Below are 27,722 nucleotides of genomic sequence, written 5' to 3'. Positions count from 1 at the left end.
ACGAAAGCCAGCAAGGTCCCTGGTGGGGGCCTGGCCATTCAGCTAGGACAATGTTTAACCACCCGACCCAGGGCTCAGTGGGTTCAAGGCTCCAGGCAGCCAAACCCCACCCACAGCTGTGGGCACGTGGCAGCACCGCCGAGCCAGCGCAGAGCTGCAGAGCAAACAGAGAGCGGGGAGACCTGGCAGGAGGGAAAAGAGTGAAGGGGCTCCCTGGGAATGGAGCACCTCCCCGGGCATGCTGCTCTTGGCCATCTCCATGTGATGGTTCCTGACCTGGAGAGCTCTTGCTCGCAGGACGCTTCTTTGCAGTTGCTAGTATTGTTGCCCAGCAGAAGTTAATGGACAGATTTCCACGATCTCGCAGAATTTCTTCCAGCCATTCCCAAGAGCAGGAACAATGATGAATCAAAGCACTGTTCCCTTTCTTGGCCATAGTTTGCACATCATATTTAGAAAATTTTAGGACCACTGTCATGTGAGCCTTGCCCACCCCACTCCCAGCGCTGGGCGCAGCCACACACTGTCCTGCTGTCACCCCGGGGTGGGGAAGTGACCACAGGGTGCCCAAAGCCCTGCCTGGCTGCAGGGAACAGGCAGAGGAGGAGCTCACAGGAGCCCCATGCAGCTGGCAGATGAACGTGGTTGTGCCATGGTCTGACAGCCATGGGGTGCAGGTCCCTCCTGCTCCAGGTGGACATGGTCCAGGCCTTCGTCCTTTGTAAACTTCATTGGTGTGCCTCCTGTGCACGTACTGCTCACCCCCACGGCACAGAGACAGACCCCGTGTAACTCCCACCTTGCCACGTGCTCCTCGCCCCGTCCGGAGCAATATCCCCAGGAGAAGCCGTGGTGTCCGTAGGGGTGCTATGCGTGCAGCATGGCCATAAGGAGACGGATTCCCCCCCACACCGTGCCCTCTCCCCCCAGGCTCAGGCGCCATGCACAGACACCACTTGTGGACTCTTTAATCTTGCACCATCCTCTGCATCGAGGTTGCTCTTCCCACATGGCAATATCCCCCTCCCCACGTTCCTCCCGTCCCCCCCCAGCCACACCGTGTGCTCTGCACCCTCCCCACGGGTGGCTGCACGAGGACAGCGCTGCCAGTAGGACCATGGCTTGCAGCTTCCCCTGGCAGGAAGCAACTGAACAAGCCCACGGGTGAACCACACCACGACGGATGGAGAATGGTGCAGTGAGCTCTACCTGGCACACCCAGCCCTTCGCCCCTTGCGTGGGCAGGATCCATCCCACTGGATGGAGCCCGCAGGCTGGGCCGGCTGCACATCACCAGGTCTGGGGGAGACACACATCATTGCAAGGGGTTTCTGGGGCACCTTGCTCTGTTTTCAACGCTGCCTCCCACCCTGCTCTGCTTCCCCTCACACCAGGGCACCATTCTGCTGCAAGCCCGGCAGGCACATCTACAGGGGACAGGGGAACAGCGTGGCCCAGCCTGTGACTGTGCCACCTCCCCGATGCCCCAAGGGGTTCTGTTCCTTTGCCTAATCACTGGTCCCAGCTGTGTCCCCCTTGTGCCGTGGGCTGCCAGTCCCCTTGGTGGCTCCAGTAGAGCACGGGGGCAGAGGGTGCTCAGCGCGCTGGTCCCCCCGCTGATTTGCAACCATCTCAGAGAAGACATCAACCATGGCTTTGCGGATGGTCTCTGTTAGCTCGGGGACATCCTTCGGGCTCAGGCCCTGGGTTTCTATCTTGGGGAGGACTTGGATGGTACATGTCCCTGGAGAGAGGAGGAAAAGGCCAAGGAGGCTGCTGGACAAACCCCCCAGGAGCAAGGTCTTCCCACCAGCATCTTCCACCACTGGCTGCCTCCCCACATGCCTCCCAGAGACCTCCATCCCCTGCGGGCCCCAACCCCACCACCAAATTTTCCCTCCAGCAGTAGGGCTTCTTCTTTTTCACTTACCAGAGGTGAATTTCTTATCCTTGGAGCTGAAGAAGTCCCAGTATGGGGAGATCACAATGGGGAAAATGGGAACCTGCAGGAGATGGGGGGTCAGGTGTGTCCTCTGTACAGACTCCAGCTCCTGCTGTGCCCTGGGCTTCAGCAGGTCCCTGCCACCTCCCTGGGCCCTGCAGACCCCAGAAGACCCTAATGTCCCCCATCCTCCTGCCCCAGGGTGTGTGCCCATCCCTCTCTGCCAAGGGTGGGTGGAGGAGAACAAAGGCCTTACCTGAGCCTGCACAGCCAAGTGAAAAGCCCCGCGCTTGAAGGGCAGCATGGATTTGTCCTGGTTTCTGGTGCCTTCGGGGAAAATCAGCACCCGGAGCTGCATAGGACAGGGAGGGATGCGAACATGGACCCCAGAGGTCCCCTGGCCCAGGACCGGTGCACCCCAGTCCCCGCTATGTTGGTGCCCCCCCATGCCTCCCACTGCACCCCCCTGTGTTTCTCCTCCTCAACTGCCCCTGCTGCCAGTCCCCTCACATTTTCACGCCGTATGGTCTTGGCCGTCTGGGAGATGACATCTATGGCATCTCCCCTCTTGTGGCGGTCAATGAAGATGATGCCGCTGAGCCAGCAGGCCCACCCCACAGTGCCCATGTACATGAGCTCCTTCTTGGCGATGGGCACGCAGCGGTCGGGGATCACTTCCACCATGCCTGGAGGAGAGATGGGAGAAGAAACAATCAGTCCCTGCCTGGTGGCTCCCATGACCAACCAGGCTGCGTCTGCAGTGACCCAGCATCATCCTCCCTTCTCCTTGCAGCCCCGAGCTCCTGCCCCACCAGCTTCTCTACCCCACACTTTCTGTACAAATCCTGGTGCTGGCCTCACTGGAACACCCCCGGCACGAGGCTGGTCCAGCCCTACAGAACCCCAAAGGCTGCCCAGGCAGCGACGACTCCCTCCTCTCCCTTGCACTTACCCATGAGGTCAAGGGAAGCTTGGTGGTTGCAAACTATCACGTAGGGCTCCTCGGTATTCAGATGCTCAGAGCCCCGCACCTGCATCTTGATGCCATACAGGTGCTTGAGGGGCCGGATCGCAGCGCGCAGGAGCCTAGGGCAGAGGAACATGTGTGGGGAGCAGATCAACACAGAGAGGGGCTGCTGGATTTCTTCCAGCCCTTCACAGTCACTCAGGAGCAAGATGCTGCTAGAGCTGGTCCATACGAGCAAATAGCGTGTCCCAAGGTGGGTCTGTTCCCGGTCTCAGCAACCTGTGTGGTGGTTTGCTCTTGTAAGCACATCTGTAGCCATCCCCAAGGTGAGAGCAGTCGCTGCCTCAGTAGTAGAAAGTGTGGCTTCAAGCCACGAAGAGTAGCCACCACGAGCAGGTGGGAGAAATAACAAGTTCCTTGGAGGGCTGACGTCCAGGGAAGATGAAAAAGTGAGATGGGAAGGGGTAGGATGGGATGGGAATGCTTGCAGCCGCGGTGTGAATCATCGCATCCCAGTGAGGACAACAGCCTCTGACTGGGCGAGCCTCACCGTGAGGGTCCAGCACGTGCACTGCGGGCAGGAACCCCAGCCCCAGGCTCACAGCTTGCATGGCCACTGCCTCCTGTGGGTGGTGGGTTGCAGCGAGATGTGCCGAGCAATGGCTGGGGGAGCACTGCAGGGAACAGCCTGGGGACGGAGAGGTCGGCAGGGCTGCTGCTGGGGAACAGCCACTGGGCAGCGCTGCCAGTACCACGCGTGGAGGTGGAGGAGACTTTGCCAAGAGCAGAGGAAAAAAAGGCAGGAAGCAACTCAGCTTCGTTCATTAGCGCAACTCAGAATAGCTTCAGTGGTCCTGCAGTGTCAGAAAGGGATGGAGGTTTCTCATCCACACGGATGGACAGGAAACAAGGAAGAGCAGCGTCACCAGAAAGGGTTGGACAGGAAGGGTGACACCAGGATGGCAATGCTGATGAAGGGTGACAGTCAGTGTGAGAACAACAAGAGGAATGAAGGGATGATGGAGCAATGGGGATTGCAGCACCCAAGGAGGAGATAAAGTCCAGTACACTTTCATTCCAACAGTGTTGAAATGGGGCACTTTCTAACCCATAGCATGGAGAGCATCCATGCCAGGGACCTCACGTCTATCAGTGATTGTTCCCAGAGAACCCACAGGGGACAGGGCAGTCAGCAGGAGCTGGGGACCAGGCAGGCGGGAGAAGAGATTTGGGAGGAGTGAGGAGGCAGGGGAAATTCACGGGGAAATTCACAGTGCCTGGTAGGGCCATTGTGCCAGAGGACTGAGCTTTTGGGAGACCTAAGCACAGCAATCCCTGTGCCTGCAGAGAAGCAAAACACTTGTGGCAGTGCCCCAAAGCCAGGATTAATGACAGGAACCTGCTCCAAGCCGGAGGCTTTGTGATTTGGAGGCTGAAGAGGAGGCGGAGCAGGGCATGCTGCTCTGGTGGAGGACGGCTATGAGGTGTCGGTGGGACAAGGTAAGGCACTGGTGACTCACAGCTGCATCACGCCGGGGAGTTCCTCTAAGCCGGAAGCTTTTGCCCCAGCGCTCAAAGCACCTCAGGATATGTGCGTGTGTGCACAGCATTTCCGCACAGACAGGATGAGAGAGAGCGTCTGCACAAAGGGACTGATAACATCAAACCTCTGACCACACTCCTGCCGAGGGCCCCAAATCTCTCAGCTCCCACACTCGATGGCTCAAGCTTGCCAGATTGCACAGCCTCAGACACCTTGCACTCTGACACAATTACATCCCTTCTGGTATGCTATAGTGCCCAGGAATCCAGCACCAGGATTGCGACACCCTTGGAAGCAGCCAGACCTTCCTCTTGTGCTCAGAGATGCTATCGCAGCCGCCACCACCCCCAGCTCAGCCAAGCCTCCCCTCTGCTGCGGGGCAGCACCAGCACGGCTCACTGGCACGCAGCAGCGCTGTGCCAGTGCTGATGGCACCGAGGAATCCCGCAGTCCCTCTGCCAAAGCGCAGTCCCCTGAACAGGACGTGGCTGCACTGCCAAGGAGGCAGGCGTGGGTGTGTGTTTGTATCCTGCTAATGACAGCGCTTCGAACCCTTGCCAGCCTCCCCATCTGATGGCCCAATGCTGCAACGGCCAAGAAGGATCCCTTGTAAACGATTTCATCCTCCGGGGGCCAGCTGGTCCAAAGCCAGGTGGCCACCCCATTGCAGTGTAACCATCCCTTGCTTTGGCCAGCACCCCTCCACCACACCACAAGATGCAGATGCACCCTTCCTTGCCGCAGTGATGTGGCCACAGCTCTCACCGTGGCTCCAGGGCTTGACTCAGCCTCACTGCGCAGACACACCCTGTAGTCCCAGCTCCGGGTACGGCCTGGGCAGGAAAGTGCAGGTCCACAAGACCTCCAAACCCCTCCATCACTGCCAAGCCCCATATGTCGCAGCGGTGGAAGAACAACCCCAAGCCGTACTCACTTCATGTTCTCCACGGAGCGTCCCCGAAGAGCCGCCAAGGGGGAGAGGAGAGTGGCCATGGCCACAACCCAGCAGTTAAAGAAGGCCACCTTGCAGAAGTAGTTGAAGGTGGCATTGTGCTGGTAGAGCAGCCGGGCAGTGAAGAAGAGGAGGAGCAGCAGCCCCTGGAGCAGGGCAGCCTCCATCATGCCGCCTGGGCGCGAGGGTGCTGGAGAGCTTAGCCCGCGTCCCCAGGAGCTGGGGAGGAGGACAGGGCTGCCAGGAGCACGGCAGGAGACACCAGGGTATCAGCAGAGCCACATGTGGGCGCGTGGGTATGGTTCCGGGGAAGGAGTTGTGTGCTGCTCACCCCGTGCAGAGGCTTGAGTATGGACTGGCAGAGGTGGGAGGCAGGCTCACCGGCCGAGGGTGGAGAGCAGAGGTGAGTCAACACCATAGACCCTGGGTCACCCACGGAGTCACAGCTGGGATGTGCCTATTGCAATGCTTCCGACTTGATGCAATCAGCTCAGCTGCTTATTAAAGTACTCACGCTGCGGGCACCTCTTGGGGTCACAGCGACCCCTGAAATCCTCCTGATAACAGGAGCAGCTCCAGTCCATACCCACCACCCCAGCGAGGCTGGCCGTAGTTCCCCAGAACCATCAGGACTCACACTGCAGATTATCAGGCCACTGGGGCATACCTGGCTGCTCCCCACACAGGCTGGCCAGCCCCCACCCCAGCTGGCAGCCAGGGGCTGCATCGCATTAGGTGTTTACGGCAGTGCAGTCAGCGTGCACAGGAGTGTAATTAGCCTCTCCTCCTGCTCACTTGCTGTCACACCAGGCACGCAAGATTCAAGCCCATTCTTGGGCTGTGGAAGTCTGGAAACTCTGGTCTTGCTTTTCAAAAGCAGTGTTCTGACATCACAGAGATGATTCTGGCTTGGTGTCAGCCAGCTCAGCCACCAGCATCTCTTATCTGGGGGCTCACAGCCCCACCACTCCATCCGTGCGCTACTGCCCAGACCCCTTGGTTCCTCCAGTCCTTGGGTCAGAGGGCTCTGCTCGTGCCTTCCCGTAACAACCCCAGCATCGCATCTCCTGGGTCACACCCAGTGGCCCCAAACCTTCTCTGACATGACATACCTTCAACAAAATCACCTTGCTCTGCTCCCACAGCAGCTGCTTCCACCCACACCCTCTCCCCACCTCCGGTAGCATGGGAACAAGCAGATGCCTTCCTGCTCCTGGCCGTGCCATGCTCCCTGTGCTGCCAGCTAGAAGTGCCCCAGGATGGTCTCCTCTCCTGCTCTACCCAGTCGGTCTTATAGTATCTCAGGGTACTCCCACCCAAGGGAGATGTGCCTTCATGCCCAACCCAACGCGGCTCCTTCACTCCACACTGGGGCCAACCCTGCTAGCATCTCCCACAGCTTCAGCAGGAGCCAGGCTGAGCCTTGCTGCAGAGGAAGATCCGTCTGTGGCAGAGCATGGCTCGGTCCTAGGCAGCGGGAGCATGAGCCCTCCCTTCCATAGGGACCCCAAAATAGAGACAGGGTGGTCCTCATTGCCCAGTAGGGGCAGAAGGAGGGGATTTCAGGGTCAACTGCCTGGACACCGTCTTTCTGCATGCTCTCAGCTCCACATAACCCCCAGCCCTAGAGTCTCCTACTAGGAGCTCCTAAAGCAGAGCCTCCTGATAACCAGGCTGTAATGCTGCTGGCTGCATGGAACTCCACAGCCCTCATCAGAACCCCATAGCCCCACCAGCCCACCCACCCTGGTGGCATCAGAGCAGAGCTGTGAACCCTGCAGCAGGGATGGGGAGGTGGCAGAGGCAGGGACCAGCTCCCAGCACCCATAATACACCTGCACGCACTCTCCCCACCTTTTTACCCAAACAGGGGAAACCAAGCCCTGGGGAACCCCACACTCACTCAACCAGGAGCCCTCTACAGGATGGATCCCTTACTGGGATGAGCACTGGGCCAGCACTGTGTGGAACAGTGTGGGAGCTGTGGAACTGTGTGTTCCCATTGTGGGAACAGCACTTGGCCATATCCAGCCCTGCCCATGCTATGCTCAGCCAAGAGCATCAGGCACTGGTATTCCCCCTCCTTTGGGTGCAAGAGGCTCACAGCCCCCCCTCACCCCTGCTGCTTGGAGGAAGCCCTATGCTCAGGAACAGAGCCAGAAGCCTGGGTAATTACAGATGCTTAATTAGTGACAGCAGGGCGCTTTCTTAACAAAGCAAATTAATTACAGGCAATGTGCTGCATTGGGAGCTGAAGGGACACCTGGGCTGGCACAACCCCACCCCACGGGTGCCAGCATGTCCCATGGGGACACAGCATGGTGCTGAGCACCGCAGGGCCCTCGTGGCTTGGCAAGGACACATTCTCCAGCTGGGACTGGGATGTCACCACTGAACTGGAGCTTGTCCCTCTTGTGCAGTCACCTGGGTTTGGTGATGGGCTTCGTGACACCCAGTCCCTTGGGGTGGAGAGGAGGACAACATGCCCAGCAAAATGCACTATTTTGATGCATTTTGCTGGGCACGTTGTCCTCTTCCCCGTGGGCCACCCCAAAACTGTCAGTACCATAGGGCACCCACTCTTGGCACACACAAGATCTTCTGGGGTGGAGGCCAGGGAAGTGCAGGAGAAGCCACCTCAGGGTGCAGGGAGCTCACTGCTGCTGCTCCAGCATGTCGTAGTACTCTGCAGAGAGAAAGCGGGGCCTGGAGGGCGTGTGAGGGCTTAGACAGAGGGAGGGAGCAGGAAGGGCTCAGCCCTCGTCGGGATATATGGGAAGGTTGATGTATGCCTGGGGACATCTCCCATTGAAGGTAGGTGCTACGGGGAGAACTTGTCCTCACCTGATGATGGTGGGACATTGGCTCCTACGGTCCCTGTGGCGCTGGGGGGTGGAGGAGGTGGCACTGCGCTGGTGGAAAGGACCAAGGACAGGAGTAAATGCCAGCCCTCTGTATCCCATCTGGTGCCAGAGGTGCTGTCACACCAGGGGCTGCAGGACATGTACACACAAAGCAGCACCCTTGCTACTCACGGCTCCCCGTCCTCTGCTGCCATGTCCTGGTAGCGCATGACCACCGGTCCCCCAGCCCCAGCCGGGACTGGCCATGCCAGGATGGGAGTGGGACTGGCGTAGGGGACGTAGTGGTGGTGGAAAACCATGGCCTCCTCTTCCTCTCCGGTCTGCAAAGGCACCATGAGTGGCTGTGGGGAGGAACAAAAGGCAAAGAGATTCTGGGCCTGTCTTAGCAGCTGTCTTCCTCGGGCTCCCCAAGACAGGATCAGAGTCACAGAGCGATTGAGGTTGGGACCTCGGGAAGCCAACCGCTCCAGCCCTTGCTCCAGCCAGGGTGCCCAGAGTGGGGTGCCCAGGGCCAGGTCCCGGCGGCTTCTGGAGGTCTCCCAGGAGGATCCCCCACAGCCTCTCCTGTGCCAGCTCCGCCACCGCCAGGGCACAGAAGCACTTCGAGCAGTCAGAGGGCACCTCCCGGGCCCCGCTTTGTGCCCGATGGCCCTGGGCCCTGCTCCGTCCTCCCCGCAGGGATTTACGGGCACGGCTGTGATCCCCCACAGCCTCCCCTCCAGGCCGAGCAACCCCAGCTCCCGCAGTCTCTCCTCCCAGCGGAGCTGCTCCGGTCCCCCCACCTTCGTGGCCCTCCCCTGGGCTCTCTGCAGCCTGCCTGGCCTCTCTGGTGCCAGGGGCCTAGCAGCAGGCCCAGCACTGCAGATGCGGCCCCAGCAGCGAGGAGCAGAGGGGCAGGATCCCCTCCCTCTGACTGCAGGCGATCCTTCGCCTGGTGCAGCTCGGGCCACCACCAGCTTTCCTCGCTGCAGGGCCCGCTGCTGGCTCCTGCTCAGCTTGGGGCCCCCCAGGACCCCAGGGCCTTTCCTGCAGAGCCGCTTCCCGGTCGGGTGCCCCCTCAGCACTTCTCCTGCCTGAGCTCCATGAGGTTCCACATGGAGAAACAATACAGGGGCATTGCAACCTGAGATAGGACCCCAAAATGCTGCCCACGGCATATGAGCATTGAGCAGCCACATGCAGGGTCCAGTCTCCCCCAGTATAGTGAATTGGTGGGTATTGGGAGTACGTGCATGAAAGATGCCAGCTGGCAGTGAGCAAAGCAGCTGCCCACATCCCACCAAGAAAGCAGCATTTGTTTCCCCCCCATGGAGATGAGATGTTTCATGTAATTTTGGTTCGAGATGGACTTTCAAATGAACGCCCTCGCAGAGCTGTTCTGCCTAATGAGCAGTGCTCAGCCTTGCCGCTCAGCCCAGTCCTGCACCCTGCCCACGCCTGGCAGACCTCGGTTCTTCCCAGCTGCACTAAATCCCCTCCAAGCAGCCTGGATATGATCCGTGCTGGGGGTCAAACCAGCCCAAAGAGCCCCAGACCCCCCAGGAGCTGCAGAGGGCTGTGAACACCCAGCAGCTGCACTTCAGGTGTCCCATGCTGCTATGAAATGGGACCCAGGTGCTATCCATCCTCCTTGCCCCATACCTGGGCAGCAGCTGGAGATGGTCCGAACCCGAAGGACGTCAATGCCGACACGGCCAGACTGTTCATCACCACCTGGTACATTTGGGAGTTTTGAATCATCATCAACTCGATTAAATCTGCCGGAGAGTAAGGGGCTCTGCGTCAGAGAGGGATTAGAGCGAGGGCATGGGAAACACAGCCACCGGCTGAGCAGTGTGGATGCAGCCCCCATAGGGTCCCTGCTGGGATGGGGTGACACCACAGCTTGTCCCTATGCCAAGTACCAGGAGCCAAGCCAGACTGCCCCACGGCCCAATTTGGAAGGCCTACATGGCATTTAAAAATTATTTTGCTTGGATAAAGCTTTAAAATAGACATAGTTAAGCCTTTCCTTATTTGAAAATGTGATTAAACATCTGGTCTGGCTTGACGAAGGCTGCTCACAAAAGGTGATTAGCAGTGCTGGAGGCAGCAGACTTTCCGCCCATTCGGAGGAGAATTGCTGCGGTCCTGGCAGTGCTCAGGGCTTGGCAAATCCTTCCTTGGCACCGGGGCAGCACTGCCAGAGAGCCGGGCAGTGGGCATGGAATTGTGCGTGGGGGCTCGGAGCTCAGAGACCCCTGGGGACTCATAGTCCCCATAGGGACTGATGCCACCTCCAGTCCCAGAGCAAGTACCTATTGAGCAGGGCTCAGACCCAGGTGGCCATGCACGTACATGTCAGCATCTGAGTCCCCTTGGCTGGATGCCTGAGGCTTTAAAACACCCCCGTTAAAACATTGACACATCCCCAATGAAACATCACCGTTTACTGCAGGCATGAAGTTCCCCTGCAAGGTGCCTTCAAACCTGCTGGAGGATGGTCTCCAAGACCCTGCTTTGTGCATGAGCTTCCCACACCAATTTGGAGCATGCCCTTTCCTCCATGTATTTTTAGACAGCTCAGTCTTCCCCCTCCCCACAGCATGACTTTGGTCATAATTTGTCCTGGGAGCCAAAATCCCTCTGGAGCTGGTACATGTCCCCCTCTGTCCCACCTAGAATGGCCAAAGATCCCATATCACCCTGCCTTTCCCTGGTGATGCTCAAAAAATGGTTTTTTTTTTTTTTTTTTTTTTTTTTGCCAAAAGAGATCTCAAAAAAAAAACATCCCCCAGGAGCATCCCAGTGTGGTCCAAGCCAGCCCTGACTTCAAGTTTGGTAAAACCACCAAAAATTGCATCCTGTAGGGCAAAGACACCATCAAGTCAAGGTTTGGCCAGCCCTGTGAGGTTGCAGCCCTCCCCCCTGCCCCCCCCAGGTGTCACTCATCCTAAAGAGGCTGAAAAAAAATAAAAGGATGAAATTAAGATGGTTTTAACATGGGACTATAAGATGCCTGTGGTCACACACCTTCCCGCAGGTGTGGGGCTCTGGTGGGCTGGGCTAGGGTCCCAGGAAGCTGCTGGAGGATCACCACCGGCTGCTGGGACACCGGCACGGTGCCATGGGGACATGGCACAGGTGGGAGCTGAAAGACAGAAGGGGAAAGAAAGCCCTGGGGATGGAGGGTCTTGGAGGAGGGGTCAGCTTGTACTGATCCCCCATTTTCCAGGGGTGCAGTCCTGCAAGCCCCCCCCCCCCCCCCAGCCCTGGGGACACGGCCCCGTGGTGCACAGTGAGTGCTTTGTTTTTTGCAGGGGGCATTTACATCTCACAAAAAAAAAAAAAAAAATTAAATAAATAAAATCACAAACCAGCATTGCTGCTCCAGACCCCACTGCCCACCTAAAACCACCACCCCATCCCCTCTCCTCCCACCCCAGCCCATTTTCCCCACCAAACCCTTGCAAACCCTGACTATCCCCTTTGCCCAGAGGCAGAGCTGCTCTGCAGGGCTTACCCCCTGCGGGATGATGTAGGTCCCAGCCGCCGGGTCCCCCCAGACCCCCTTGGGGTCCCCTGCTGCCCCGACCTCCATGGCTCAGCCGAGCAGCACTGCAGCCGGCAGCTCCGGCTTGTTGCTATAGCTGCTGGGGCCAAACAAAGCCTCCGGCAGGTTTGGCAGCCACAGCAGCGTCCCCACACTGCTTTTCCCCACTGCGCATCCCCAGGACACCCCCCACCACCAAAGGGGTGGGACAGAGGTGTTTTGTGCTCCCCACCCCACACCCCATGGTGTTTCTGGGCCTGCAGGACAATTGTCCCTGCAGGGAACCAGGGTTGTGGGTTCATTCAAGCTCTGTATACCGATCCTGGTAGCTGGGGAGCACTGGTCCCAGTGGCAGGGCTGCTCAGCCCCACTGCATTCCCACCAGCAGCATCTCAAAGCACATGCTTTTGGAAGCTTTCCTAAATACCCAGGTCCCACAGCCCTGTGGTCTCCATCAATGCCGGCCGTCGTGGGAGGTGGGAGATGGCTCTGCTCCCATCTGCTCGCTGGGTGGGAGGCAGGGAAAAGCCAACAGGAGAACATGGACAGGAGGTCTGGTGGGATGCAGTCACCTGTCAGAGCAACTCTGGCTGCCTGGCTTGCTCTCAGCATGCCGCCCCTTTGATTGAGACGTATTGAAAGGTCCTGTCAAGCACTGGCAGAAAGCAGCTGGAGGGGCCAGAGGCAGCTGCAAAGCAGCAGTGTGTCCCTGCAGGGCTGAGCTGTCGCCTGCACCAGGGACTCAGGTTGGAGGAGCAAACACAGCCAGGTTTCTACATGGGAGCACTGGGAGATGGGTCTGGGCAGTGCTCAGGGAAGGCTCAGCTCTGCAGGGCTCAGCAGTGCCTGCCATCAGACGCAGCGCCCTGCCAGCACGCCGCGGCTGTCGGGTCTCTGTGGATGGAGGATGAAGGTCCTTCCACTCCATGGGATGTCCCTTGGTCCTCAGAGGCAGCGTGCCCCCATGCGTGACCAGGGCACAGTGCTACTGGAGAGATCACGCAGGTGCCACCGCAGATCTGGTCCCCACGGACCACTTCCCCCTTCTGCAGTGACCAGCCACAGTACACCCCCCACACCCCTGCCCCATGCCAACTTGGCATGCAAACCCATTGCAAGGAAATTTTCTCTCCAAATGGCCCAACCTCCAACTGTCCTCAGATATCTTTCCTCCACCTCTGTGAGCTCTGGGACTGCTCTTCTGGGTGATTATTTCATCAATATAAAATCCAAAGTCCCCACTGTCCCTAGCATATAGGTCTGGGAACATTTCCCAGGAACCCAGCCTGGAACCAGCCCTGCTCATGAAGAAGGAACAGATCTCACCAAAACCTCCTGTCCTGCCCCAAAACAGCACCAAGACACCTCCAGATGGGCAGGAGCACCCACTCTGATGTCGTGCCTTAGCCCCCAGCCCTTAGCTCTAGCCAGGCTATTTTCTGCTTCATTACATTTTGCTCCGTGCTCCTAATTTCTCCAGGCCCCTCTGGATTATTTCACTGCCTTTTGTTATAGCTCCCAAATTCACATTATTTGCACATTTAATTACCATGCTGATTACCCCCTGCTTCTGGCAGAGCCTGGTGTGCTCTGAGCAGAGCCCGGGTATCCGTCTTGGCGGTGCTAATATTGTTCTTGTCTGTAGGAAGGACTCGAGCACTGGAGCAAAGGGCTGAGCCATTTGCAGCATAAGAAGAATTTCTGCTGTGCTGGGAAAACAAGGGGACGTGGTGTGAATGTTCTCAGACCTTTCTGGGGCAGCCTGAGCCCCTTTGGGGGTCTTATTGACTGCTCTTTGTCCGCAAGTGAGGGTCTGGTGCAACCCCCAGCCGTGATGCATCTCGTGCAGCAACACAGGGCAGGGCAGAGGCTGGGGCTCAGCTCTGGGCAGGCCAATGCTCATCTGCAGCCAGTCACTGCAGCACGTCCCTTTTTAAGTCCCCCAGCACATCTGTCATGAAGAGAGGAGGTTTGAGCATCGGTGGCAGCAGGAGATGCAGACACCATGCGCCCACCCATGCCTGCCAGCCCGGCTCTCTGTCTTTGAAGCGCAGCGCCATAGAATTAGGGCTGCGGGGATCGGCGCTGGGGCAGGAGCACTCATGGCCATGTGGGTGATTATAAAGTTCTGGCAGTGATGGACGCCTCTGTCCCCAGTAAGAACCACCCTGATGAAGCCTACCCCTAGGCTGAGACATGTGCCACAAGACACCCTTGAGGATGCTCCGTGGATGTTTTTATTAGCAGCCCTCTTTTTGGCAGCTCCCGAGCCCTTCTTTTACTGTAAATCTGAATTTCTTGTTCTGGAAAGCCAAACCAAAATCTTCACCCTAATTAAAGCCCGAGGACAGGACTTCAACCCCATACCCTGCTTAGGGGAGGGCTCCACCAGCAGTGCCCCTTCCACTGGGTACAAGCAGGGGAAGACGCTGCACCAGGCATCTGGAGCAAAAGCAAGGCAATCCGGCCCCTATGGGATGCCCAATGCTCTCTGCACGAATCTGTGCTCGCAAAGCAAGCAATGAAAGCACCACGGCTTCAACAAGCTTTGGTGAACCAGCCGAGCAGCGGAACATGGAGAGCTGGGGCGTGACGGATGGCACCAGGCTGGGAGCGGCGCTGTGCCACACCTGGATGGGCTGCGCTCCCCTACAGCCCAGCAGCAACAACTGGGGTGACTGGGGTGGGCAGCCAGCAGGCAGCACGTCCCTCGTTCCGCCCCAAATCGCATCTGGGACAATCCCCCAACATGAGGAAACAGACAGCGGGCAGCAACCTTGCCTAAGACTCACGGAAGACAAAGGAAGCCAGATGGAGGCAATGCATCCTCCCCTGTGCACTGGGCATCTAAACCACCCGACCAAACCCGGTTTGTCACTGCACATCAGGACAAACCAAGGACATGCAGTGAGGGCTCAGAAGTGTCTGTCCCCTGTGCTCCATGTCACATCATCACACGCACCTCTCGGGGCTGCTCTGCAGATCCGGGAGCATGACTGGGTGGAAGGATCTCACTTTGAAGCACAGTTACAAAAAAATAACACTTTCCTTTCCAGGAGGTCTTGTTCTGAGGTCTCTTCCAAGCCATCATCCAGCCACTGTGGTCTCACTCAGCACCATCACTGGTTGGTTCCTCCCAGAGCCCAAAATTGAGCACAAGGCTGTTGGCAAGGGCAGAGGAGGGGGCTGCCTGGGGAGGGGAAGGGCAATGCACAGCCCCCAGCATGCAGCAAGGGTGCTCTGCAGCCCCCCCCAAACCTCAGCCGCTCCTTCCCACCCTGCAGACCAAAGCAGCCACCTCCAAAACTTGGCTGCTCCCCTCCAGTGACAAGCCCCGGTGATTTTGCCACCAGATGGCACCAAATAAGCCAGCCTTGTGGGGACACGTGTGGCTTGGGGACACGTGTGGCCTGGGGCCCCCACGACCAGCAGGCACAGCCTGCGTTCACCCTGCTCCTTCACCCCCATCTCCGCCAGCACAGCCCGGGATTATTTGCACCGGTTATAATTTTATTTGGTTAAAGCAGTGTCTGACAAGGCAACCTCCCACTGCTTGTTTACGTGCTGTTGGAAAATTAAATGATTAAAATTGGGTGTTTGCATTTTGCTGGAAACTATTAGAAGGTAATGAGTCTGGCCGGGTCCCGGAGGCTTTTTGTGTCAATATAACTGCAGGCTCAGCCTTTGCTGCTCTGTGCCTGTGAGAGCAGCGGCGGTCACTCCTAATAATGTCGTACAAGTGGTTTTAAATATTAAGGGCCCATTTCCTTTATTTGCATTTTTAGGGGTATTTAAATTACATAGCAGTTATTTGAAAGACAAGGTGAATTATTCCACTAAAGCTTTTCCTGAACCTGCTTGCCATTCCCCCCGATCCTGCCCTGGCACAAGGGACAGCACAGCTCCCCCAGACCCCTGCCTTGCTCTAAAAACACTAAAAGTGGTGAAGTTTGGGTCAAAATTCCCTGTGCTAAAGGGGTTGGTGCTTTCCAGCATGGAGCTGAGTTGTAGATATATATCCATGGAGAAGTGCCCAGGGCATGGCTGGCAGGGATGCTGCGCTGGGCATTTTGTGCCACCCCCTCTGCTCTGCACCCAGCATCCTGGTAGCCAAGCACCAAGATCACGAGCTCAGCCCAGATTAAAACCCTCCGTTTTGCACTTTGCTGGGGTTTCATGCAGCTTTCTGGAATACAAGGCAACCTGTCCAAGGACTTTGAGCATGCTTGGATGGGGCAGAGTTAAGTTTATCCTGTAGAGCCGCCCGCTGCCAGCCACACACCCATCTTCCAGCCCTTTCTGGGGTTTTCCCCATTCTGGAAAGGGGATTAGGGGTGTTCCAGCCCACGCAGGTGAGCAGGCAGGATGGGCAGCTGCCTGCAGAGCCTCCCATGCACGCAGGGCTTGAAGGAGCATCCCTGCACTGTGTGCATGCACCCATCCAGGCATGCACACGCGTGTCAGGGCGTGTGTTTGCACATGAGTATGTGCACCACCCCAGCACCACAACGTCCCCTCGGGGCTCCTCTAGCCCCAGGCAGAGCTGGCTGGGGAGCAGCGTGCCCCTCAGCACACCCCCTGCACCCCAACCTGGATCAGTCCTGTCTGCACCCCCACTTCCCAAAGCCTTTGTACATCGGGTTTCCAGCTCAGCTGCATCCAAAGAGCAGGCAAGAGGACTCTGCAGCCCCCCCAGTGCATGCCCCTGGGCACAGCTTGGGGGGGGGTCCCAGGTCTCCGAGGGGTGCAGATAAGAGGGTGCTGGGGGCCGGGCCATGGCAGTGCCAGGCTGGGTGTCCCCCCCATGCTGCTCCTGGCATCCAGCCCTGTGCGTGGGGAGGGGGAGCGGAGGGTGGAGCCTGCACACTGCCAGACCCGGGAGCTGTGACATTCAGTCTGGCGAAGAGAAGGAGCCGTGGGCGCTGGGCAGAGCTGGGGGGACACTGGGAGTGGGTCAGGGCCACCCTCGGGGACCAAGCACCCCCTGAGGGAAAGTGGCTTGGAGGGACCTGGGTACAGGACGGGGCTGGGAAGGAGCAGGGGGAGCAGGGGCACCCCTGGGAGCTGGGGTCCCCCCAGTGCTGAGGGCTATGCAGGAGGAGCTGGGCTGGCCCCAGCCCCTTGGGGACTGAGCTGGGACACGCACAGACCGGGTGGCACGGGGCTGGCTCCGGCCATGGAGTGCCCGTGGCAGCTCCCCGGCTCCTGCATGCTGCTGCTCCTGCTGCTGGCGCTCCCGATGCTTCGGGTAAGTGTCCCCAGGGAGGACGGGGATGGGGAGGTCAGGGGGGCAGTGAGAGTGGCGGGCACCTGCCTGTGATGACCACCTTGGGGCCCACAAGCCCTGGGGAGCGGAGCACCCACAGTCCTGGTGGGGTGGGTGACCCCACAGGGTCAGGTGTCCCCAGCATGTCCCTGTCCCCATCCACATCCCTCCCACTGCCTGTCCCCATCCCAGCCAGCCAGCAGCAGGGACTTCAAGCTGCACCTGCTTTCACAGCAGCTTCGGGGGGAGGATTTGCTGAAATGCAGCAGGGACTGGCAGGGAGGGAGGTGACGATGGCAGCACCCCGGGGCTGTGACACCAGGGCCACCAGCAAAGCTCAGGATGGGACGAGATGGTCCAGGGCACCCCCAAGGAGGAAAACCCCGTGTGTCCTGCAGGGCAGCTCCCAGTAACACCAGGCTCCCCAAGGGCTTTGGGTGACGAGGGGGCTTTGGCCAGTGCAGGGGAAAAGAAAGCAAAAAGAAAGGGAACAGAAAGCAAAAAGAAAGGGAAAAGAAAGGGAAAGGAAAGGGAAAAGGGAAAGGGAAAGGGAAGGGAAGGGAAGGGAAGGGAAGGGAAGGGAAGGGAAGGGAAGGGAAGGGAAGGGAAGGGAAGGGAAGGGAAGGAAAGGAAAGGAAAGGAAAGGAAAGGAAAGGAAAGGGAAAGGGAAGGGAAGGGAAGGGAAGGAAGGAAGGAAAGGAAAGGAAAGGAAAGGAAAGGAAAGGAAAGGAAAGGAAAGGAAAGGAAAGGAAAGGAAAGGAAAGGAAAGGAAAGGAAAGGAAAGGAAAGAAAGGAAAGGAAAGGAAAGGAAAGGGGAAAGAAACAGAAGGGAAAGGGGAAAGAAACAGAAGGGAAAGGGGAAAGGAAAAGGAAAAGAAAAAACAAGACAAGAAAAAGAAAGAAAAAGAAAAGAAAAGGAAAAGGGAAAGGGAAAGGGAAAGGGAAAGGGAAAGGGAAAGGGAAAGGGAAAGGGAAAGGGAAAGGGAAAGGGAAAGGGAAAAGAGAAGAAAAACAAAAGAAAAAGGAAAAGGGAAAAAGGAAAAGGAAAAAGGAAAAGGGAAAGGGAAAAAGAAGAAAAAGGAAAAGAAAAGAAAAAGAAAAAGAAAATGTAAAGGGAAAGGTAAAAAGAAGAAGAAAAAGGAAAAGTAGAAAAAGAAAATCAAGAAAAAGAAAAAGTAAAAAATGAAAAAAGAAAATAGAAAAAGAAAAGAAAAAGAAAGGTGTCAGAGGGTGCTTTGGGGCTTTATTAGGAGAGCGATGGCATCAGCTCATTTCCCACATGGGGAAACTGAGGCACAGCGCAGGGTTGGCTCTGAAGGGAGCACAGCCCCGTACCTGCTGCGGTGCTCCAAAGCCCTGTGAGCTTTCTTGGTGTTTTGCACAGCGGCCACCACCAAAATGCATTTTGCAGGCCAGGAATTTCCTTGCATATCTTGCATTCAGCAGGAAAAGGAAACGAAACTTCCTGGAGGAGGTGAAGGGGCTGCAAGAAGCAGCCAGGACAAGGCAGGGAGGACAGGACTCAGCTAAGCGATGCTTTAATTCCCATTTGGTCCATTTGCCCATCCTCATGCATCCCCTGCATTTTTGGGAGCCACAGGGTGTGCTTTTCACTGTCTCATCACTTCTGCTAACAAAACCAAAATCTTGAAGGAGGAGGGCAGGGAAAGGATTAGCCATGCCTGAATAGGTGTTTTTTTTAATCTTTAACTACATGGTTCTCTTGCATCTGTCCTGCTGATGGGGTCGGCCCCTCTCCTTTTAAAGCCTCTGCACAACGTGTGCGTATGGGCAGAGCGGTGCCCTTAAGCATCACTTGCTTTTGGAGGGAATTAGAAGTAATTGCGGCGGTTCTTTATGATGTTTACAAGTCAAACAGTAGAAAGCTAAGGAAATGTCAGGGTCTGAAAGCACAGCTACGTAGATAGGCTCTCCTGGGGCTGGCTGCAGTAGAAATAGTGAATATCGGCTGGTTTCCTGCCTGGTCAGGCTTTTTAATGCCCGGCGTCCTGCCGTCTGTGCATTCCCTCCCCAAGGTGCGAGCGACGCATCCCGACTGCTCTGTCGTCCTCTATTTCCAAGAGCAAGAGGCTGAGTGCTTGGAGATTATCAGGAGTGAAATCCAAACGCCAGCCCCCTCCACCGCCCCCGGGCAGCAAGGTGAGCACAGCCCTCCCCACACGCAAGCACATTTTCCTAGGGACAAAGGAGAGGATGTGCTATGGGGGGCTTTGGATGAAAGTCCATGGTAGAGGGGTTGCAGCATCCTTGGAGAACCCCAAAATGTGCTGCTGCAGGGAAAGAGGGGGCTGAGATGGCAGCTAGGGGGGTACAGGTGGGCAGGGAGCTGCAAACAGCCACAGAGGCTGAGGCCCCCCACATTTATGGCATGTGCAATAAAAGGATGACGTGGTTCTGCCCCAGGCAGAGCGTCCAGCCCCAGATCTGCCCCAGACCGAAGCAGAGGCATTGGGCATGGGCACCGCAGAGCCCTGGCCCCTACCACAGGCATCGCACAGCACGGCGCCCCTTCTTGCCTTGCTAATTCAGTTAGTTTCAGTGCAAAACATGTTTTGAGCAACTTAATTTTTACATATCCGGGACTTTTAAACTGATTAACTAATTGAAGAAAAAAAAGAAAAAGAAAAAAAAAAAAAGAAAAAAAATAAAGTGCTGCTTTTATACATTTTTTTTAACTGCATTTCAATTTCCATCCAAGAGCAGCTTGGCTCAAATTCTGGATAAAAATTATCACCTAGTGAATGAGAAATGCATCACTCAATGGATCTCATCTAATACAAATGTAAAAATGAAGTATCTCAATAAATGCATGTTAAGGTGCATAATTGCTTAAGTAACTGTGCAGAGATATAACATATCCTCCTGCTTAGCAGGGAAAAGCCAAGTTGATTGTAAAAGGTCCGTTATGCAGCCCAGATTGTGCCAGCCAAGGAGAAGGAATCTCGCTCTAGGAAAATAACCAAGAGCCACGATTACTTAAATTCAGTGTTTAATCCCACGTTTCCTGCTTGGCTGCAGCCTCCGCTGCCCACCTGAACTGAATTTATCCCTTCCCTTTGCTTGCTGGTGCCACCGTAGGGAGTGTCCTGCTGAGAGCTGGCATAAAGTGCTGGGGGGACGCTGTCCTGGGCATGGTGGCAATATAGCGAGGACCAGGACAGGGACCTGAGGCTTCAGCATCATGCTGGGGAACCCAGCTCGAAACCTGCTTAGAGATCACTTTTGCAGTGCTTTTTCTTCCAAGTGTGTTGTGGTACTCGTGGTGTTGACTGCAGTGAGGTATTTGGGAAGAAATCACCACCTTCTGAGGCTTCTGCAGATCTCCAGGTGCCGGTCAGAGCAGCACAAAATAGGGCACCAGCCCTGGCACATCCGCATACAATTAACCAGTGGAAATGCTGAGCTGCAACTTCCCATCAAACAACATTTTGATGGAAAAAGCTCCTTTCTGCCACATCAAGAAGAATGCCATGAGGATAGTGTTCTGCTCAGGGAAGTTTCAAAATCTGATGAACTAGGGTGCTTTGGGGCAACCCAAACCACAGCCGTGCGCTTTGGCTGGCGGCAGCCTGGGGACAGCATGCGGAAGTGGTGGCTCCTGGGGACAGTGTGGGGACACCAAAGCCACAGCAGCCGGCTGCAGGCATGGGCAGGTTTGCAGAGGCTCGCTGCTGGTTTTTCTGCTCACAGTTTTTTACTCTGTCCCTGCAGAAGTTGCCTCCACCACCTCTTCTCCATGGGAACGTTGTGCCCATTCTCCACAGTGCTTAGAAATGTGGTTGTTTTTTTTTTTTTTGGATGCTGCAACAGCCCAGGAGAGGCAAACAGAGTGGGAAGAGGGATTTAAACCTTTTCCCCTGATCCCAGTGCCTTTACTCCCTGCAGAGCTCCTCTGGTTCCTGACCAGGCATCTCACAGCTCTCACCACTGCATACAGCAAAAGATGCGTTTATACAGTGGGGCAGACACATCCAGATGCTCTGCACCAACCCCCAAAAACAAAGGAACCCCTCTCAGCAACAGTCCCAGCAGATGACAAATGAAGATGTACCTCAGTGCCGTAATGCCAGCCCTGCAAAGCCCTCCAAGCCTGGCCAGATACCCCCAGCTCACCTCGCTGAAATCAGAGAAAACTAATTAGACATGTCTGAGTCCCTGTTCCCTGGCTGGGAATAGCTGTGGCTCCAGGTTAATAATGTATATCTCCAAGGTTAATCACGTACGTGTGTGAGGAGGGGAGCTGTCTTGGACGTGTGATGTCTGTGTCTCGTCCTGCTGCGCTGCAGCACTAATTCTTCAAGGCCCTGCATCTGCTCCGCTGTGCTCCTTTCCAAGGCAATTAGGGAGTCATTTAAACCCTAGATTAGCGCTAAAGAGGGGAGCACAATGTGGCTTAGCTAATTGCCCTCCAGCAAGTCTAGTGGTGCTTTCTCCTCTCTTCCTCCTTCCTCCCCTCTCTCTGCCTCATCCCCTCCTATGTCCTGGCAACTTTTTTGCAAGTGCTTAGAGAAAGGAGCACCTCTGGTGGCCCTGCTGCTCCTGGTGTGATGGGAGCCTCCCTAAGGGCATCCCATATAGAAATGAGGCTGCTGACTCCCCCAGGACCCTCCAAATCCTCCCGTCGCATCCCTTTCACCAGACAGGACTTACACGGGTGGCACTTTGCGCCCTCCCTGCAATAGAAATTCAGCTCAGGAAACCTGCATTATTTCAGGTGCCACCAGGGAGTTCCCAGCCCTTCCCTGCGCCCCTTGGGTTGTTCCCAGAACTGGGATGCTCCCAGTTCCTGCTGGGTACAGCAAGACATGGTGATGGCCAGCTGGTCCCCGCTCTCCCGTTACAGCCACACCGTGTTTTCGTGGGGCTGGGGGCTGTCCCCCTCCCCAGCACATCCCCTGATCATCCCGTCCCTTCCTAGGCTGCCAGACGGCGTGGGATGGAGTGAGCTGCTGGCCAGCTGTGCCCGTCGGTCAATCCCAAGCCGTCGCCTGTCCCGACATCCTCCACGTCTTCAAGAAGTCCAAAGGTTCGGAGCTCTGAACCCAGCCCCAGATGCTCATCCCCACTCGCGCGGATCCTGGTGCCACCCTAGCCCTTTCCTCCGGTCCCACAGCTCCTGTCCCCTCTTAAAACTCGATGCAAAACACAACCCAAGGAGGGGTGGATGAAAGCAGAGACACAGGGTGCTGCCACACCAGGGAAATCCCCAAGCCCCCTCATCACCCAAAGCATACTTTCCCTTGTGGGCAGAGCATTTGGGGGCATCATCCTCCAGCTGGGTGGCACCGGGCCAGTCCCCCAGCTGCTTGGTGCGCTTCTTTTCCCATCTGCAGACTGGACTAATGCACTTGACATGCTCAGTACAGCCCCGAGCCGCATGGGTGAAAAATATAGCACAAAATCATGATTATTTCAGGGCCAGAGCAGGCACTGCTGCCGTGGGAGCAGCTGCCTCCATCCATCTCGGAGGCAGTGGAGTGCAAAGGAGAGCACCCGAATGGCCACCAGCTGCTCCCTTGGCTGTGTGTAATTGAAAAGGCGATGGAGGGTTGATGAATGTTTGCTTTAGGGGAAAAAAGGAAAAAAAAAAAAAAAAAAAAAGAAAGCTTAGGGGAAGCTTGATGAATGGAGAAGTCCCCATCCACCATTCCTGCCCTCCCACTGTGGGTAGTCACGCTGGTTTTCGCACCCTGCCCTGCCCTGCCAGCACAGCATGGCACTGATGGGATGTGCTCGTGCTCCCGTGGTGCCCACCACCCCTCGCTGCCAGTGCCCCCATGCTGGTGGGCGTCCTTCTGGGAGGTGATTTTAGGCACCATCCCGGAGTTCAAGGTGTGGGTGGACATTTTGGGGGTGCTGGTGCAGAAGCCGGGGCTGGCATGAGGGGCGATGGTGCTCTTGTGAGGTCCTGTCCTGCCGCTGCAGCGCTGATACAGAGGAACTGCACCGAGGCAGGATGGAGCCTCCCCAGCCCACCCTACTACAACGCCTGCGAGCTGGAGGACATCAGGAGTGGCAACGACACTGAGGCCAAGGCAAGTGGGTCCCGTGCTGTTGGGGTTATTTTGGTGGCCTCATCCTTGTCACTTGGTGGGATCAGAGCTTGTTTGCATGGTTGCAAAAGGCAAAGGCTTCACCATCTCCCTGCCCATCGCAAATGAGACCCCCAGCCTGTGCCACCTCATTCGTTTGGTGCTTTCCCTTCCAGAAAGGCTACTTTGTCACCATGAAGGTGCTTTACACCTGCGGCTACTCCACGTCCCTGGCAGCCCTGTTCCTGGCCATTGGCATATTCTCCTGCTTCAGGTAGGGCTCAACGCTGGCTGCTCCGTGAGCTGGAGCTGGAGGCAAACCATGAGCAGAGGATGGCTGCTCTCCACCTCTCCCCTCCCAGTGCTGCCAGCACCATCCCTGCACCACAGATGACCAGGGACAGACAGACATAAAACCCTCAGGCTGCCCTTTCTTCTCCTGCCTGGACACGGTGCATCTCTTCCACCCACAGGAAGCTGCACTGCACCAGGAACTCCATCCACATCCACTTCTTCACCTCCTTCATCCTGCGTGGGGCCGCCGTCTTCATCAAGGATGCTGTCCTCTTCTCGGACGAGTCCGTCGACCACTGCACAATGTCAACGGTAAGGTGCTGAGCCCTGCACAGGCACTGCATGTGCTGGTCTGGAGGGGTCTGGCTGCATTTGCAGCAGATTTAGCACTGCAAAGAGAGACACAGAGGCCGTGAGTATCTCTGGAAAAGGCTTGGTGGACCTCGGGAGGTTCACAACAGCATCGCTGGATGGGTCCTGTCTGTGAGAGAACATGTTCTTGCCCTCAAAGCCATCCCTGGTCTCCAGCAGAGCTGTAGCTCTGCACAACCCCAGCAGAGCTCATGGGCACACAAACCTTGCAGCTCCAGATGTGCAGGTTTGGGATTGCCAATAAGAACAGAAAGGACATAGATATGACATCAAAGACACCCACAAATACAGGTTTCCAAAGGTCCTACAATAACTGCATAGTCCATGGGCCAAGCTGTGCAAGGTGCCAGGCTGGAGCAGTGCAGAATCCCTGGGGCTGCACTAGAAGGGCACCACGGGTCTCCTCGAGCAGGCGGACAGGAGGCCAGCTGTCCCCTGTATCCCCGGGATGGGGTCTGCCTCCCGGACAGCACCACTGAGCTTTCCTCCTCCCCATCCTCGCAGGTGAACTGCAAAGCAGCCATCGCCTTCTTCCAGTACTCAGTCCTGGCTAACTTCTACTGGCTGCTGGTGGAGGGCATGTACCTGCAGACCCTCCTGCTGCTCACCTTCACCTCCGACAAGAGTTACATCTGGTGGTACATCCTCATCGGCTGGGGTGAGTGTGCACCCCCCCCCCCCCCCGGCACATCTTCCAGCAAGGTCCCAGCAGTGCAGAACCAGGCAGTCACTGATCCTGAGATCATCACTGATCCCCAGCCATCACCCAGACGGCTCCGCTGGTGCCAGACTTCACAGCATCTGCTGCCCACCCATCCTGGATGTGATCGGGATGGGGCACAGGCAAATCCTTCCCACTCCCCTCCTCTATCTGGGTCTGCAAACAGCCGTCCCAAGAGCCAGGTTGGGTGCAGGAGCTGGCAGGAGGGTGGCCAGGAGGTGACACACACACTGGCGCAGCACCATCAGTGGCCACCATCCCATTCTAAAACCTGAAGGAACCCTCCTGCCACCTCCAGGGCCTCAGGCCTGACTCTGACATGGGTTTGGGGGGACAGAGCCCCGGGGTGATGCCACGTCCCTGCCCGGGTCCTGTCCTTGCAGGTGTCCCCATGCTGACGGTGTGCGTTTGGGTGGCCACCAGGCTGCAGTACGACAACCATGGGTAAGAGCAGCCACCCCTCTTCTTCCTCCGGGCCAGCTTGGCCATGTGTCCCCTGTGCAAGTCCAAGGGGACAAACCTCTTGCGTGGGAGGCTCAGGAGGGGAGAACTGGGGCAGCAATTTATTTTAATGCTCATTCTATTTTCTGGTGGGGCACAAAGACACCCATGCCAGTGGGGCGAGGGGTTGGGACCTGGGCTAAAAGGGAGCGGGTGGGTTTGTTCTCCTCTCCCGCAGCTGCTGGGATGACTACACCAGCCGGTACTGGTGGGTGATCAAGGCTCCCATCCTCCTGGCCATATTTGTGAGTATGTCCCCACTCCAAGCATCCCAGGGGGCCCAGATGGATGCAGGGACCCAACTGGGGCTCTGTGCAGATCCTGAGCCAAAGCTTCCATGGCAGGTGAACTTCCTCATCTTCCTCAATGTTACCAGGATGTTAGCGCAGAAGATAAGGTCCCCAGACATCAGCAAAAACTATAAGCAGCAGTACATGTGAGTACATAGCTCGGGCAAAGGGCAGCTCCCCTCACCCTGGTATTCGGAAGGCCCCAGGGCTCCCTGAAGGAAGGACCATCCCCGGGGCCCACGGACCGCTGCGACCACCCGCACTTAGCCCCACTCACGCCATCCCTCTCCACAGGAGGCTGACCAAGTCCACGCTGCTCCTGATCCCCCTCTTCGGGGTGCACTACGTGGTGTTCGCACTCTTCCCTGAGCACATCGGCGTGGATGCCCGGCTGTACTTTGAGCTGGTCCTCGGCTCCTACCAGGTGCGGATGGGGGAGATGGGCAGGTGAAATCCCAAGGTACCCATCTCATCCCATCCCATCCCATCCCATCCCATCCCATCCCATCCCATCCCATCCCATTCCACCCCATCCCATCACACCAGGAGCCCCCAGGATGTGCTGCTGGGGCTTGCGTTCAATCCCATACCTGTGCTGCCCGCAGTAAGAGGCACAGTGGGTGCTAAATGCAGGCAGCAGATGAGCATAGAGGGGTCCAGCCCCTTCTCTTGGGTGGAACAGGTTCTTTCTGTGCTTTTCAGGGGTTCCTGGTGGCTCTGCTGTACTGCTTCCTGAACGGGGAGGTGAGTGTCACCCCATGCATGCACAGCACTCACCCTTGAGTACCACTGACTTGCACGTGGGCACACAGACACCCCCAGGGGCTCACCCCAATGTGCATCACATGTGTGCAGCCGTGCCTGTGTGCGCATGTGAGCACGCAGACATGCACGGGGTCCCCTCTTTCTTGCACCCCGACTCCACCCTCGATTGGGGTGCAGCTCCCACCCCTCCGCAGAGTGCTGGTGGATGCCTCTGGAGCCAGCACCACTCTGTGCTGTCGCTTCAGGTCCAGGCTGAGATCAAGAGGAACTGGGGCAAATGGCAGTCGTCCATGGAGAGCAACGTCTTCAACCTGGCCACCCAAGACTTCACGGCGTGACAAGGATGGCGTTCAGGGGGAAATTCCTCCCCGAGGATGGTGGTGGTGGTGCAGCTCCATGAATACAGCCCCAAGAACCACAGTAAAGGGATTTGTAGGTTCCGGGTCCTGCACCTTCAGAGGCTGATGTGAGCAGCCCATGGGGAAAGGCTCTGCCCACTTGGGTGCTGGTGTCTCTGGAGGCTTCCTGCTGATACGTGGTGGGGTCTCACCTGCCCTGAGCTCCGCTTGCAATTCGCTCAGCAAGGCAAAGCATGCTTCTCCTCCTTTTCTGCCCTGGGGCTGGCTAGGAAACACAAATATTTTTAAAAGGACATCTGGCATTTTTTGTTTGGCACCAGAATGAAAACTGAAGTGGCCCCAGTGCTGGAGGGATTTACCAATGTTTTTTTCCCCTCCTTCTTTTATTTACAAAATCATTTCCCTTAGGGGAAGATGCCTAAACATAGCCCCTGGCAACCATCCTGGGGGTGGAAGAAGCAAATACAAAGACAAACCAAACCCAACGGCTCTCTACAAGCCCCCAGTGCTCCCGTGACTCACATTCTCCCCATATTTCTGAGATGTTTCCCCTACTCCCATGCCTGTCACTTCGGCCACTCAGTGCCCAGCACCAGAGGGATGGGATGGTTTGCCAGGAACTGGTGGGCATTTGCCGATAAAATCTTATTCTGTAATCCAGCACTGCTTTTCAGAGGCTTGTTTGCTGCACAAACCCAGACCACAAACTCAGTGCCAAGCTTGCTAGCTGGTGGAAACCCTGCCATCAGTGGTAACACCTGGAAATACCTCTGGAGAACGAGCATCTGTTTTCTGTATGCCTGGTAAAGCGTCCAGGCTCTGGGAGAGGGACAAGGGATGGAGAGGACACAGCAGGACTGCAGGAGGGATGCGGCTGGGCTGGGCTGGAGGTGCCAGCATGCCGTGTCCCACAGGCACCAGCTCTGCCCAGCGCCCCCTCCGGTCAGAGCCGCCCCCATGCCGCAGCCTGTCCCATTCGCCCCACGAGCAACCCTTGCTCTCCCCACGCCAAGCTCCTGCCTTGGCAAACGGTGTCTCCAGGAGCAAGAAAGGCCTCGGATGCCCTTTCCCAAACCTCCCCCAGCCGCGCTGCTTTCCCGAGACCCGAGCCATCCGATATTGGCAGAGCCTCTCAAGCTTCCCGGGTTGTAATTTCTCCGCGTAGCCACATGTCCTTCCTTAAATAAAACCCACGTATTGGCCCCTTTCCAGACTGCAGGATCTCCAGAGATCCCGCCTGCTCTCACGAAGAGGCATTGAAAGGGAAGCAGAGCCCCAGACCTGATTTGAGGTGAGATGGA

The 27,722-nt window shown here is 56.9% G+C and overlaps 3 protein-coding genes across 3 annotated transcripts; 1 reads left to right on the top strand and 2 right to left on the bottom strand.

The window, feature by feature from the left end:
- Nucleotides 1-956: 956 nt before the first annotated feature.
- Nucleotides 957-5,808, bottom strand: LOC121059871 (1-acyl-sn-glycerol-3-phosphate acyltransferase alpha-like). Its single transcript, XM_040537045.1, has 6 exons — nt 5,387-5,808; nt 2,895-3,028; nt 2,453-2,628; nt 2,199-2,294; nt 1,931-2,003; nt 957-1,744 (listed from the first exon to the last, which is right to left on the bottom strand). Exons 1-6 carry the CDS (start codon nt 5,572-5,574, stop codon nt 1,509-1,511), a joined length of 903 nt encoding a protein of 300 aa, XP_040392979.1. The 5' UTR covers nt 5,575-5,808; the 3' UTR covers nt 957-1,508.
- Nucleotides 5,809-5,832: 24 nt separating this feature from the next.
- PRR29 (proline rich 29) lies at nt 5,833-11,907 on the bottom strand. The gene is made up of 6 exons (XM_040537046.1): nt 11,771-11,907; nt 11,281-11,398; nt 9,910-10,025; nt 8,440-8,609; nt 8,249-8,316; nt 5,833-8,090 (listed from the first exon to the last, which is right to left on the bottom strand). The coding sequence occupies exons 1-6, from the start codon at nt 11,846-11,848 to the stop codon at nt 8,059-8,061; spliced, it is 582 nt and encodes a 193-aa protein (XP_040392980.1). The 5' UTR covers nt 11,849-11,907; the 3' UTR covers nt 5,833-8,058.
- Nucleotides 11,908-16,931: 5,024 nt separating this feature from the next.
- Nucleotides 16,932-26,714, top strand: LOC121059818 (vasoactive intestinal polypeptide receptor 1-like). The gene is made up of 13 exons (XM_040536976.1): nt 16,932-17,048; nt 19,103-19,226; nt 22,006-22,113; nt 23,013-23,122; nt 23,296-23,393; nt 23,593-23,725; nt 24,290-24,443; nt 24,890-24,950; nt 25,186-25,252; nt 25,352-25,443; nt 25,592-25,721; nt 26,000-26,041; nt 26,308-26,714. Exons 1-13 carry the CDS (start codon nt 16,977-16,979, stop codon nt 26,398-26,400), a joined length of 1,284 nt encoding a protein of 427 aa, XP_040392910.1. The 5' UTR covers nt 16,932-16,976; the 3' UTR covers nt 26,401-26,714.
- Nucleotides 26,715-27,722: the final 1,008 nt, after the last annotated feature.

This window comes from Cygnus olor, chromosome 25, assembly GCF_009769625.2.
Source record: "Cygnus olor isolate bCygOlo1 chromosome 25, bCygOlo1.pri.v2, whole genome shotgun sequence".
Classification (NCBI taxonomy): Eukaryota; Metazoa; Chordata; class Aves; order Anseriformes; family Anatidae; genus Cygnus; species Cygnus olor.
The sequence above is the reverse complement of the archived record's forward strand: the minus strand, read 5'-3'. Positions and strand labels throughout refer to the sequence as shown.

Bases quoted from the DNA above. Each gene is read 5' to 3' on its own strand.
- LOC121059871 (XM_040537045.1), bottom strand. From the start codon at position 5,574: ATGATGGAGGCTGCCCTGCTCCAGGGGCTGCTGCTCCTCCTCTTCTTC. The intron at 3,029-5,386 runs GTGAGTACGGCT...CCTCTGCCCTAG, and splicing joins CGCTCCGTGGAGAACATGAA to GCTCCTGCGCGCTGCGATCC. The intron at 2,004-2,198 runs GTAAGGCCTTTG...CATCTCCTGCAG, and splicing joins ACTTGGCTGTGCAGGCTCAG to GTTCCCATTTTCCCCATTGT.
- LOC121059818 (XM_040536976.1), top strand. From the start codon at position 16,977: ATGGAGTGCCCGTGGCAGCTCCCCGGCTCCTGCATGCTGCTGCTCCTG. The intron at 19,227-22,005 runs GTGAGCACAGCC...GTCCCTTCCTAG, and splicing joins CACCGCCCCCGGGCAGCAAG to GCTGCCAGACGGCGTGGGAT. The intron at 23,123-23,295 runs GCAAGTGGGTCC...TTTCCCTTCCAG, and splicing joins GCAACGACACTGAGGCCAAG to AAAGGCTACTTTGTCACCAT.
- PRR29 (XM_040537046.1), bottom strand. From the start codon at position 11,848: ATGGAGGTCGGGGCAGCAGGGGACCCCAAGGGGGTCTGGGGGGACCCG. The intron at 8,610-9,909 runs GTATGGGGCAAG...TCCTCCCCACAG, and splicing joins CATCTCCAGCTGCTGCCCAG to CCACTCATGGTGCCTTTGCA. The intron at 8,317-8,439 runs GTGAGTAGCAAG...CCTTTCCACCAG, and splicing joins GCAGCAGAGGACGGGGAGCC to CGCAGTGCCACCTCCTCCAC.